The sequence below is a fragment of the Mchenga conophoros genome, linkage group LG11 (genome assembly GCF_057382185.1).
Source record: "Mchenga conophoros isolate Kocher_MC1m ecotype Shallow Benthic linkage group LG11, M_conophoros_male_GT1.1, whole genome shotgun sequence".
NCBI classification, from domain to species: domain Eukaryota; kingdom Metazoa; phylum Chordata; class Actinopteri; order Cichliformes; family Cichlidae; genus Mchenga; species Mchenga conophoros.
In genome coordinates this window covers 9324543-9338323 of record NC_140536.1, presented here as the reverse complement: position 1 = coordinate 9338323, position 13781 = coordinate 9324543, and the positions used below count along the sequence as shown (strand labels likewise).

The window sequence follows — 13781 nt, the reverse complement described above, 5'->3', positions numbered from 1 at the left end:
CATGAGCCGACACACGTACACAAACACACACATACAAATCATCACCATCATCACACTGGCACATGCCCAGGCAATTATTTACAGTAACATCCAATTACATATGCAAGAAGGCACCCCAGGATAGGACCTCTCTGTAGCTTAGCTGCTAAATCACATACACACATTCACACGCAGCCTCAGATATGCATGCACACAAACAAACAAACTATAAAAAAAAAAATAAGAAAAAGAATCAGAAGTCATTTATGTTTGCATTTAAAGGTGGCCGGCACTTTCTATCTGAAAGTCACACTGTCTTGGATATGGTTTGTGAAACGGCCGACATTATCGGGACTAACAGGATTTGAATTTCTGTGTTGGACACACAAATAATTTTGGCACGGAGAATGTGGCTTCATCTAATGAAATAATGGGCCCAAATTTTAGGCGGAGAACCAATTTGTGATTGCATGCATCAATTATTTCTTGGGTTTAAACCAATATCAGGGCTGGGGTCTCTTCAGATGGGTAGAATGGTAATTATCTGGCCTGTTTTCCCTTGCTCAATGTCATCCATATATTTATCGATGGCATTATCAATGGTTTTCATGTTCTTACATGAAAAGGACCAAACATCCAAGCTCGTTCCATTGAAGTAGCTTTTTAAATCGGGGCTTTTTAACACAGATCAACATGACATTGATGTCTGCTTGTGAGTCAAATGCAGAATGCAGAATTGGTTGCAGGCAGTGGCAGAAAAAACACACAACCATTGTTTTTTGGTGTGGGTTTTTTTCCTATTATTTATATGTTTCCAAGGCTCTACTTTCAAACTTTCTTTGTGCTTTGCTGGAACTCATTGCCGCCCACAGCTCCATGCATTAGCCGTGAAGCACTCAGTCAGTCAGCTAGTCAGAGCTATTATGGCTACAGCTGAGCTCCTCTGTTTGCGAGATAATACATGGTTGACTTGATCTACAAGTGAACCTGACATTTTGCTGTCTTTACATCACAACACAACTACCCAAACTGATATGGCAGGTCCCCTGATAAGCAGAGCAGGACTCAGTGATTTGCTTTGTGCTCGCTTTAATGGCTGCATGGCTCCCTCAAACATGCCAAGGATACTGCGACTTCCTCAAAACACAGATCCATTTGCAGCATAATTTATTCTACTTTTGGTGGAGGTGCATTTCGACAAATATAGCACATCTGGTTTTGAAATGGTAAAAAGTCTTTTTTTTATGTCTGAATAGATTATTGCTTTGTTGGAGTTACCGCAGAAGCTGCTGGAATATGTTTTTCTCATATTCTTTAACTTCAATATCAGCTACCACCTCAGTTTGCAAATTAAGAGTGCCTTTATGTTACTACCACTGTTCCAGAGGGAAAAGTCATACTTTTTATTACACCACACAGTGGAGGCATCTGTTTTTAATAGTCTTACAAGTGGTATTACAGTACAGAAGTATTATTAGCATGTAATCTAATTTAGAAAATTAAGAAAAAATGATTCATTGGAAGAAATGCAGTTATATATGCTAGCAAAAACCTACTGTGCGGGCAGTTTTTGCCAGGCCCAGTGTGCTTTGCTTATGAATTAAAACACAGGCAAGTGTGTTGATTGATCATTGTATTCTTTTTAATCTTCATTGTATCACTGTAAAAAGTCAGATGGCAAAAAAGGCGGAACGACATACAAATGGCTAATAAACACATAGTTTTAGGGTTACTTTTTTTGGAACACTCATTTACAGATACGCATCACAACACATTAAAAGTGACCCAACAACAGTGTACACATAACACACACGTAATGTTGCCATTTGTTTTGAGATCAGCCTCTACACATAATACTCATCGTTCAAAAAAGCATTATGGATTTTGATAGTTCTGGTACCATTGACAGTTTTTACAGTTTTATCCAAGTTTTATACAGATCGATTGATCGGATCTAAGAGGGAACAGACATACATTGGCGCGATAAAGTGTTTAGGCAAAGACAACACAAGTAAACACAAAATGCAGTTTCTAAATGAAGGTGTTTATTATTAAGCGGGGGAAAAATCCAAGCCTACATGGCCCTGTGTGAAAAAGTGATTTCACACCCCTGTACACGCATACGCTACGCAGTCTTAATCTTTCAAATTCAGGTCTTCTACCAGAGGCTTGGGAGCTTGAGGGTCCTGCACAGTATATTTGCTGGTCCTAGGACTGCGCTCTTCTGGGCAGAGATCTCAGATGTCACTCCTGGGATGTGCTGCAGCCACTTGCCCAGTTTCGGGGGTCACTGCCCTGAGTGCTTCGATTACCTTGGGGTTAAAGTTTAAACTGTTTCAAGCTCATTATAATTGTTATTTGCAAAGTAGAAAACCAGGGGCACATTTTGCACACACACGAAGGTAGAAACAATCTCTACTGTCCATGCTGATAAAACCTATTTTACAAAGCAGGAAAAGTGCAGGATTTCCTTCTGAAAGGCACTTTTTATTGTTTGCTGTTCTGCTAGTAACAATATGTAATGTTAAGTGATTCATCACTCAGAAGACCATGTGCTAATATTGACTGAGTGATATTATTTAAGTAGGATGTTGCATGATGAACTGAAGTGGTGCTTTATTTCAAGCAAAGGACTAAGATACCGTCTCCTCTGTCTCGTGCTGCAGCAGCATGGTGGCTGTCACATTAATAAATGTTTCTTTGAAACTATTAACCTGTAGATGTATATGTGTGGGTTCAAGAACATCCATGTTTTGATCATTGCACAAAACAAATTCCTCATTCTGTCCTGTCTTTTTTTGGTATTTGGTTTAAAGTTAAAACAGCAGAAATTGATTTCGACTGTTCTCCAGGTCTCACGCTTAAAACATTACATTCTACGTAATGGCATGACTTCATCCTCGCAGACAATCCAGATGTGATTGCTCTGCTATAACTGCATACTGCAGCTGTAATGCATAGACAGGTAGCTGTCATCCTCGAAGAGCCTGCTCGGTCACCGTTCCGTGCAGCAGAGCAGGCATCAGTGATACTCAAAGGACCAGTGAAGCTCCAGGTCCTGGGGGGCCACTTTTCACACCCGCAGGGCTCAGGGGTGAGCTGGGTATCCATGTCCTTCCTCGCAGCTCTCTGGGTGTTTGCTGTCTTCCAGTGGCCCATCAGGGAGGCACTGTCTGGATATCAAACTGTCACACTGTGGAGTTGTAGTATCTGCATGCTTATGGTGTATGTATGTCGTAACCACACACAAACAGCTTGATATGAACATTAACATTCATGAACAACTGTTCCATTTGGGATAGCATAAGTCATTCACTATCATTTACACACTTATCTCGAGAGTTTTCTGAATTTGAACGACTGCTTGTAGCAGATTTAGGGAGATGCTTCTTTACCTGAGATGTACCCTGCTGTAAAGCAAGTACCCAGCAAGTAAACAAGACTGATTTCCAGGCTTTACAGAATAGTCGGCCAGGCATCGACAGTGAAGCTCAGAAGTCCCTGGCTTCACACATATCGTCTTGTTTTACAGTGCGCAATATGTCTTCCCAAATGAATGATTATCCAACACTTCAATACACAACAGACCTCCATTGCAGCAAAGGCGCAAGACAAAGAACAAGAAGGAAGGAGGAAAAAGAAAGAATCATGGAACAAAGTTGAGTGGTGCCAGCTGCTTTGCCATCTGTCACTGTCATGGCTGTAACTTGTGATATGTTGAAACAACTTTCCTGTGAAGTGCTGGAGATAATCCTCGATTGTTTCCATTTGCAAGCCCCTGATAGTCCTCTTGGTATTCCAATACTAAGTGAGTTCAAATTGAGGTTCGATGGCAGTTGCTGATGGCTGGCCAGTTATAATTGTAGAAATGATATCCTTGTTGTCCCTTTTTAAGGAGGTTTTAGTTTGAGCTCCTTGTTAGAAGGCGAGGATAACGAGACTCTGAAATCATACATTATTCAAAACAAACTGCTTCCTTTCTCTTCTCTTTCCTCTTGGTCAAATTGGCAGGGGAAGTGGAGGAAACACAGAGGCTCAGTTGCTTCACCTCCTTTAGAGAAAAGACGGACACCCTACAGGGAGGCAAACCCCTGCTGGTAGACCTTGATAAGTCCTCGCCGTCCCCTGTCCTGGCCTTAGCCCTCTGATCTTCAGCCTGGTTGGCTCGGGGCCTACCAAAGACGAAGCCCTGTCAAAATGACTGGGCGGATGAGTAACCAAGCAGAAAAATCCAACTCTTCTGACAAAAAAATGAAAAGAAGAGCAAAAAAACCCGACAATGAAAGGTTAGATAGGAAAACTGATAGGTAGTAGAGGAAATAAAGGTCTGGCTAGTGTCCATTCTCTCCCTGTTGGTCCAGCAGCTCCTCATTAGATGGACGCGTATGAGGCTGTCAAAGCAGAAATATTATACCGCGGGGTCGTCAGCAAACTAATTGGGTAACAAAGACCATTTCCAGCTCGAGAAACCTCTCTTTTAACAGTCCGTGTGCTGAGACTCTGATAAGAGAGTTCACGTCTAATGCATTTAGTGAAGGGCAAGTTCATCATCTTTATCTTATGTACTCAACTTGGTGTAAATATTGTTGTTTTTTTACAGTGAGACCCCGTTTCTCTCGAGTGCATGTAAGGATCAAACTATTGAACGCTGCGGCAGCGTGCAGGTGATCAGGTTGTATGCAAATCTCAGATACCTTTGTTCTTTGTGTTCACTGTTAGAACAAAGTTAGTGAGGCTTGTGTTTCTTCAGTTGATTCTTAATCTTCGCTCATTTTTTATGTATTGCCTTTTCCCTTCTGCTTATTATAGTTATTATTTGGTACACTTGGATATAGAGAAACCTCACTTTACCAATCAGGAGGCGATTCGGCCGCACAGAATGAAAGAGACTTCTGAAATATAAAATCACATACTGTAGATGCTAAGCTAATGCATCATGAAATTTATAACTCCACCAGAGAAGAGAGGGGAGTTCAAAAGAATATTAAAATCCAGTACCTAAAGGGGGGCACGAGGGTTTATCTAAAGTCAGGGGCTTCGTTCAAGCCTACTATTTTATTGTTTGTCTTTATTTGCTGCCTCTGACTGATCCTAGTCTTCCATGTGTGGTTATGAGAGCAGGGATTTGTTGTGACCCCATTGACAGATTGACTCCCGAGTTCCCCTTTTCTTCCTCTTTGAAGAAATCCCCCCATCCGCATGTTTATTCCCAACAGAGAAAGAGGTGGATCTGTCCAGAGAATATGCCACCTGCCACCTTGACCCCCAGGGGCCTTGGTAATATCCATACAGGTGAACATTACTGGCTCCAGGTTCTCTATTATGTTCCCTCACACAGCTTCTTGCTGCTCGGGGAGTCAGACCTAACTCACATGCAAAAGATCAAACAAGTCCTTGCCAATTGAATTCAAATGGGAAATTTTTGAGTAATTCAAACAGTGAGTAGTGAAGCGACAGGGCTGTTCTGTCCCCTGACCAAAGCCAAACACAAGGAGTACACGTGTGTGTGTATATGTGAGCCCTACCTCCAAGACATGATTAAGTCCCGGAGCACATGCATTACAAATTCCACTTTTCCTTGTTTACATCTTCAAATAGTTCTCGAGACATATGCATAATACGGAGTTACGGCAGCACACGCGCATTTACTCGTGAAGTTGAATTACACGTTCGCCACTACAAAGAAAGTTGGAGACATTGTAGTTTTGATGCTGAAGGGCTGGGGAAGTGAAGACGTTTTATATACAGTATGTGATGAGGGCGGGCGACATGCTGATGTTAAAGGAAAGTGGGGTAGGAAAGGAAAGGAAAGGAAAGGAAAGGAAGCCAGTGACATGAAAGAAAAGAAAATGTAATGAAAGAAATGATGGATCAGAAGGGAGGGCTGGAGAAAGGGGGTTGCTTGTCTTCAGGGCAGGTACAGCTTACACTAAACTGTTTGGCTTTAGAGTTGAAGCACCTCAACATGCCTGAAGGTCTTGAAGAATAGAGAATTGATGTGTCCCCTCTACCCCACCCACCCTTCTGAATCTCTATTCTTCACTCCTATCCCCTCTGATTGAGCAAGACGCAGATTCGTTTAAAAGTAAACAGAATAGGGTGTAGATGTGCTATTTGTAATTTAGCATTGCTTCCCAATCAACATCCAGAGCAGCCAGTCATCAGTCTCTTCATATTGTGGCTTAATAAAAGCAACTGAACATACAGTAATCATGCAATGCCACCCATAGTCAGTATAAATACAGACCCCATGTGCATTTCAATGGAGCGACGTAAGTAATAGCTAATGCAGCACATGAACTTTGATGCTTACAGTCCAGTCAGCAGGATAAAAGGTGATTTAAATGAGAAAATATTTATTTCCCATAGCGGCGCCATGATAGCGGCCAGCCAAATAAAGGCACATGCGCACAGTGATGGGTGTCCCTTTAAAGATTCCGGGAACAGCAGTGACTCTCTCAGTTTAATCGATTTTAAAATGAAAAGTCAATTTAACAAAGTTGAAAAGAGAAAGATGGGCTAAGGGAAGAAAAAAGCATTCTCTTGCACTCAAGCAGTAAACTAACTGCTGCACAGAGCAGGCAGAGATTTCAGCTGAATTATCTCCCACCTCACATTTGCTCTTAGGCAAGCAGTTTAAAAGCCAGGCGATTGAGCCAGTGATCCAATTTGAAATGCAGAAATGATTAGAGCAGCTTGCCTCATTTCATATCGAAATTCTCTGATTTATGACAGGGCACCAGCCAAGATCTATCTCTAAGGGGAATTAGTGTGCAATTCCTGCATATTTCTGTTATTTAGCCTCCCAATAGAAGATGCTATAGCCTGAGAGGGAGGGGTGGGGGGGATGAAAGCTGTATGTAGGTATCTTTTCATTTCAGCAGATGTAACCATAGCCATTTAGAAGAGGGGGAGAATGACACAAAAGCAGACTTGAGAAATGGAGGTATTTCCCACTTTATTGTGGATGTCGACAGAGAACCTTATTTCAGGGCGCAATGAAAAAAAATGCAGCACCTAACTAAGCATGTACACAGCTTTTTTGCCAGCGTGGATAGCGGCGGGCGAACACAGGCTGTGAGGTTAGCTCCGGACGTTTTTTTTTTTTTTTTTTTTTAATTCAACAAAAAAAAGACCCTTGCAACCCATCCATCCTTGAGGCTAAGAAAATATTAATACGCAGAGCGATAACGAGGGCTAGAGGAAAATCTCCCTTAATGAAATTTCCAGTTGACCACATGCAATTTGTTTCATCGCAGTGAACAACTAATTGCAATGGACGTTATCAAGGTGTGAGTGTGCTGTCTGCTGTAAACTGACTGGTAAAACAGGTACAAATCCTTTATCCTCACTCCCATGTTAGAAACAGAGAACATATAAACTCGACATAACCCATACGTAAGCTTGTATCTTTATATATATATTTATATATTTAGGCTGCAAATATAGTACCGCAAAGGACACGGCACTTTTAAAATGATTTGGGCACGCGTTGCCAGGTCAACAGTGGTCAGATGTAATGTGGGGATGAGAAAATGCCGTTATCAGCTATTCAGGAGCAAAAGAGGGAAAAAAAGATGGAAATAAAAAACAATTGTTGAAACAAGGCTTTTACTGTGAAAAAGAGGGCAAGGTTCAAAAATACTCAGTGATTTGACTGGAATATTTCCACTAGTGTTTTCATTTGGAAATGGCACTACTTTGGCACCGAGTGGGCGTTGAAAGATGAATGCATAAAGCCGGTATATGTCTTGAGATATTCAGACGGAGCGGTTTTGATCTCTCAGTTGTCTAAATCCTGCAGCTGTGGGATCAAGACGGATACAGTGCCAGTCGGTGACCTTGGTGGAGGGAGGGAGGTGGTGGTGGTGGAGGGGGTGGGCGTGCGAGTGCGAGTGCGATGAGGAAAATAATCATTCCCACCGCGGTTTGTATCGATTTCACCTGCCCTGACCATGAAACGGGTTAAGAGTAGCCAGTGGTGGTGAAATGGTCAGCGGCGATATCATTAGCTTGTTGTTTACACAGGGAAGCAGGGAGTTAGAAGGCTGAGTGTCACAAGACACTTTCTTCTTCACCTCCTTCAGCTGATCAGAGGATCATGGTATCAAGGAGGGATTAGTAGCGACTTGGGATTTGTGTGATTGGTTAATTTATTGCGGTGATGGCAGGTCTTTCATCTATGGCAACATTTAATCAGCGCAGCCACAGAGGCTATTACAGGTTAGCTCCTTTCTGGAGTCAGTCCGGCTGTGCCATCAGCTCTATCACAATTCCCCTGAAATTTCCAAATTATCTGGAACAGGCTTTAGCTTCTCAGTAATAAAAATTAGAACAGATTCCCGATAGAAGCTTTTGCTCACACAGGGCCAATTATAAATAGTACAGCCCTGCCTTGGAAGAAGGAAAAAGGGGAAGGAGGGGAGGAAAAAAATCCAAGTCTGAGAGATGTGCGCGGAACTTATCGTTCAGCCCCTGCTCCGCTCTGATCCAAATCCGTGTGGCTGAAAATTTATATTAGATTTTATCACAGGGGCCTAAGTCTAGAAAAATCAATGAAGGTTATCTTTTATGTTGCAGCAACTTGTGGAAATATTGATTTTCATTTTATAGCGAATTTGGAGCATCAGTTTGTAATCACTTCCTCGCTGACTACACTGTTTTGGTCACTGTATCTCTTACACGAGGAACGGTAACAGAGCTCAGAGGAAGGAAGAAAAAAAAATAAAAATACCGAGAGAGTATTGAAACCACTGGAGTGAAAGCAGACAGTGGATAAACCGTAACACACTACACAGAGAGGAAGGCTGTGGAGGGGTGGGTGGGTTACAGGCTCTGACAGGGATGATAGTCAGTAAACTGATATTGTATCTGTATAAACACAACACATCGAACGTTTCCCTGTTAATAATATTTAGTCTTAATTACAAAAATACGTGTAGTCCAGGCATGAAAAATATCAGAAAATAACAAAAATGCTTTAGAGGAATTGGGGGAAAAGTAAGATCAGCAACTTTTCTTTCTTTTTTTTACTGCCAACAGGGGTCAGCATATTTTCCAGTTCCCCCTCAGTGTGCTGTTTTGGGCAGGAAAAAGCCTCCCTACGTCACATCCCCCCCTTTTTTCTCTTTTTTTTATGGCTGGCATCTCTGAGAGGAGTTTGTTTCCGTACAGCCAGTCCATCTCTGAGTCCCTAGCTCGAGGGAAAATCGCAATTTTCTGCCTGTCAATCTGCGTGTTTTTTTCCCTCTTCTGGCCTCGGCCACTTAGGCCAACTGATCCAGTTGTACCAATGTTTTCATTTGCATTTGCAGAGACGCTCCTCGCTGCGGTGACGCCGCTGTGTCTTAATCCTAAATTTGTTGTGCGTGCGGTCGTTCTTGTGCGCTTCTTTGTCTTTGCGGGGGTTGCTACACGCAGGCTGCTTACAAAGCGCATATTGTCACTATAGATGCTTTATGTAAATCTACACTGAGACTGGCTGTCAGGGGCTTGTTGCTGCTCACTTTGCAAGAAAAAGGGGAACCAAAGCGAATAGTTGACAGTGACAATTAAATCAAAGCTAATGCATCGTAAGTTTCTATTACAGCGGGAACCAGAGGAACAATTGCGATTACTGCCACAAGTCTTAACAAATTGTGATGGTATTTCTAACGTAACATGGGAAGATGTGTCGTTAATATGGCCGCTTTGTCTCTGCTGGCTACATTAAGAGCAGCTGGAATATCATGAATTCCCAGAGGTGCAGGAGGATGGCAGAGAGGCCTCTCGCTGCTGAATAAGAGATGGCTCCAGTCTGGAGATCTGAGAAAGGGTTAATCTGATTTCCATTTCAGATAGTCGTCCTAGCAACAATCGGCCTGGTCTGCTCTGCTCCTTTGACAGGGGTGTGAGATTTTCAGGTTAGCCAGATAGAAGACTTTATTGTGAGGCTAATTTGAAATGTGAAATTGCGGACGACTTAAATTACAGAGGTCCTCTCTCTCTCTCTCTCTCTGTCTCTCTCTCTCATCTGCTGCCAGGACGGGATAAGGAGATGCCAGGAGAAGGAATAAGAATATCAACAGACACAATTTGCTGTCTGTGTTTGATCAGTTTTGCCGGTGTAGTTTGCCAATGTGCGAAGCTATATATATAAAGAGAGAGGGACTATTTCAAAATCTGTCTCTATTGAGTGTCTGCGTTTGCCTTCGTCATTTTGCAGACAAGATCCAAACAGATTCCTATCAGCTCTCTCTGAGATGTATTTGCCATTTGTAAATAATGCTCTCTCTCTCTAAAAAAAAAAAAACATAAAAAATAAATAAATAGAAATCCATGTCCTCCAGCCTCTGACTAGATGAGTTCATGGAAAGAGAAATGGGCGGGTGGACGAGTAGGAGGAGGAGGAGGGGGCATGCAGACACACTGCCGGAGCACAGTGCTCATCTCTTGTGCATATCTGTGCCAATTCAGACCTTTAACATGCTCAAGTGACATTTGCATTTATCCTTGAAGGTTGCTGCCTCTTGCGGGGGAGAAATAAGTGAAAAGTGCGCGAGAGGGCTGGTATTTTGCTTTTGCATTAGGCAGATGGACAGTGTCCTGTCACCGGCCGCCTCAGATGGGGAAAAAGAAATGAAGTGTCGAGATTGCAGCCCAACCTATTTTCTCTTAGCTAAACTGTTTTCTGTAGGCTCCTAATGAAGGGGAGGCCCCGGGGTTCAAAAGAAATGGCCTTAAAATAGTGACATTCTGCCTTTGAGTAATAGGCTACTGTACCCAGCTGCCTGAGATGTTGCAACAGCCCCTCCACCACCTCCATACACACGCAACGTATGCACGACACCACCAACGCATCGCTTTACAAGAAGCAAAAGAAAAGGAGAACCAGCATAAAATAAAACAGACTAGAAAATCATGTGAGGATGAACAGCGCAGGCGAATGTGGTGACAGCGCAGCATGTGAATCTATTATAGAGGGTGTAGCTCTCTATCTCACTCTGTTTTATTTATTTATTTCTGATTCTTTCAGTGGAACGAAACCCCACGTTTGACCTCTGACCAAGAAGAAAAATGACCTTACACATTTGGAATAATTTCCCGGTATATTATAAAAACTCTGACCTCAATCGGCCTTTGAAATGGATACTGATTCTTTAAATTCTTCCCTGCTTGTTTCAGGAAATAGTGAGATCCTGGTGATAGCGAGGCACAATGCGCCCAAAGTTCACCGCCGAACACTTGCTTCCTTCTCTCTGAAAGTCACCGTCCTTTTTTTCCCCTTTCTTCCTTTCATTTTTTTATAATTCTCAGACACGTGAGATGTTTTATTTAATCTAGTGGATCTGATTCTGGATCTCCGGGTTGAATCCTGGATGAAACAGATACAGTGCGGGCTCTTGCACCCATTTGCCATCACACCAAGCACTGCATTTGTCTGTTGGCCATCTCGCACACACACATACACTCATAAAAACTGCCCTGATTTCACATTTTCTCAGCAGTGTAGGAAAAAAAGAGAAAAAAGGGATTGTGCTGGACTTGAGTTGCACGCTGTATAGTTTCTGAAATTGCCTCTTTATGGTCATTCAGTGCAGCGGAAGAGCGTAACTCAGAGGTTATTAATGTTTCTTTAATCACCAAAATAAGCAAATGATTAGTGTTTGTTATCTGTCCTCGACCAGAAGACGAAGAGCACGGTCCCGGTGGTGTTGAGCGCCGGCCCCAGGTGGCTGCTGGATGTGACTTGGCAGGGAGCGGAAGACAACAAAAACAACTGTGTGGTGTACAGCAAAGGTAAGCAAGCCGCGCCGGCATCCTGTTATCTCTCTGCAGCGCAGCACACCACGCCACAATCCTCCATCCACTCCTCCTCTGCCTGTCTCTCTCCCTCTGTCATTCTTTTAGTTTTTCCTCCTCTCTTTCCTTCTCTTCTTCTTCTCAAAGTCACAAACAAGCACAAATAATTGCATCTACACAGCCCACGAGGACACACAGAAAGGCGCGCTCTCGCTCCATATCTGTTTTCCTCATCCAAAGAGTCGTTTATATCTCTAAAACTCTGATTGGGAACTGAGAAACATCACTTGACACACAAAGTTAATGGTCTTTAGATTTCACAAGGTAATTAATGCCCCCCCCCCTTTCCTCCCCACACTCTTTTATACTAAGTGAATCCCTATCTCGGGGTAGATAGCGAGGAAAAGCACGAGTGGAGATGTGTTTGCCACTTTGCTTCATTTGTTCTTCTCGGCTAATTCGGCGAAGCTTTAGTCGTACATCTTTTAATAAATCAGCTGCATTCATACAACCTCCCAATGAGAAGTGGATTTCTGTAAACATGTGTTGAGGAAAAGAAAAAGGAAAAGCACCGCTATCTGTCAGAAAATCCATGTTAGTTATACAAAAGTAATCCAAAGCGTGCAACACCCCCCCCCCCCCCCCCCCACCAAAAACCCACGACCCACTGTCACGACGATAAACTCCCCAATCCCCTGCATTGTGTCCAGCAGGGCCTCATTAAAGGAGCCCCGCAAACTGATCTGTGGAGAGCTGGGTTTGTTGCAGATTGCACGAGAAGATGCTCGCACTGTACACAGCACTGACACTAAAGTGTGGAGCTTCACTCCTCATGAAAGCGCATGGCTTCTGCAGCTATAATTGGGTCTTGACGGGTGTTAACCAAAGAGACACGGCGAAATAAATACGTAAATAAAGATGTGTTTGGGCTTCTGAAGGGGTGGGTAGGGGGGGCCTCTATTTATCACTTTTCAAAAATGATTACCCCGTGACAATACCCCCAAAGCTGAAATGGAGCTTCTTCTCCCTCAAAGTGAATAAGTGGCAGGAGTGGGATTTGCAACCCGGATTTTCGGTCTCCCAATTCTCATCTACTAATCACTAGACTGCACTGGGGAGTTATCCTCTTAACCGGCTACTTAACTTTGTGCTCTTTATCACCAAATCATTAAAGTTTTGATAAGCTGTTAAAGAAGATTATGCACTTCTTTAAAATCTTCTAATCTTTTTGCTCACAGAGTGACTGTATGAAACAAAAAGAAGGGCAATAACAGGATTTCTCACTTCTTCTTTTTTTTTCTTCTTGAGAATTTCCTCTGCCACTCTTCATACGTGTATCCTGGCGATAACATCACACACAGCATCATCGCCACCTCAGCTGGGAGCGCCTTTGTTTGTCGCTTCCAACTTGACCTTATTAAATTAAAACACAATAACATCTCCAGACGACCCCTTGTGTGAGTCGCTCTTGTGCTCTGCTTGTATAAGTTCATTACTCTAAATCCTCCACAAGCATCAGCACATGCTTGCCACTGATAATAAGCGATAATAGGGGGAATGTTGAATACAAAGAATTAATTCAATTCTCAGAGTTAAATATCTCTTGTCACCTCAGAGAATCAGTAAGTCGATTACTCGGCTCGAAACAAATTTCGTCACCTCTTGTGGAGGAACGCGATCAACGTGTTGGACTTTGAAACAAACTTTTAGCGCACTTCAAAGATTCAAACCAAAATCCAGCCTGCGCTATTCCACACTTGACTCGAACTGGTCTGCAGCAACTTTACCAAAAGCGAGTTGCATAAATTGGGTCGGGTGTCCGTTTCTCTTGCTTTTTCTCTTCCAAAGAAAGAAAAAAAATTGTTCCACATTTTTGCTCCTGGCAACCTTTTTTTTCTCCACCTGGACTTGGGAGGAAGTTGAGAAAGTGATGAAGCGTTTGATGCCGCGCGGCCGTTTGACTCTTACGTCCAGACTGTGACTCGATTTATGCTGCTCATTCTTCTTCATCGCTTTCCTTC

General features: G+C 42.8%; 1 protein-coding gene across 2 annotated transcripts in view; it reads left to right on the top strand.

Annotated features, from left to right (window-relative positions):
- zfpm2a (zinc finger protein, FOG family member 2a) overlaps positions 1-13781 on the top strand; it is a 120675-nt gene that overhangs the window by 63392 nt on the left and 43502 nt on the right. Inside the window, exon 5 of one of the 2 annotated variants that reach the window (XM_085290785.1) lies at positions 11649-11757. In XM_085290785.1, the coding sequence (XP_085146911.1) occupies positions 11649-11757 (109 nt within the window). Of the gene's footprint in view, positions 1-11645; positions 11758-13781 lie in introns of both variants that reach the window. The other variant, XM_085290784.1, reaches the window with a different exon arrangement.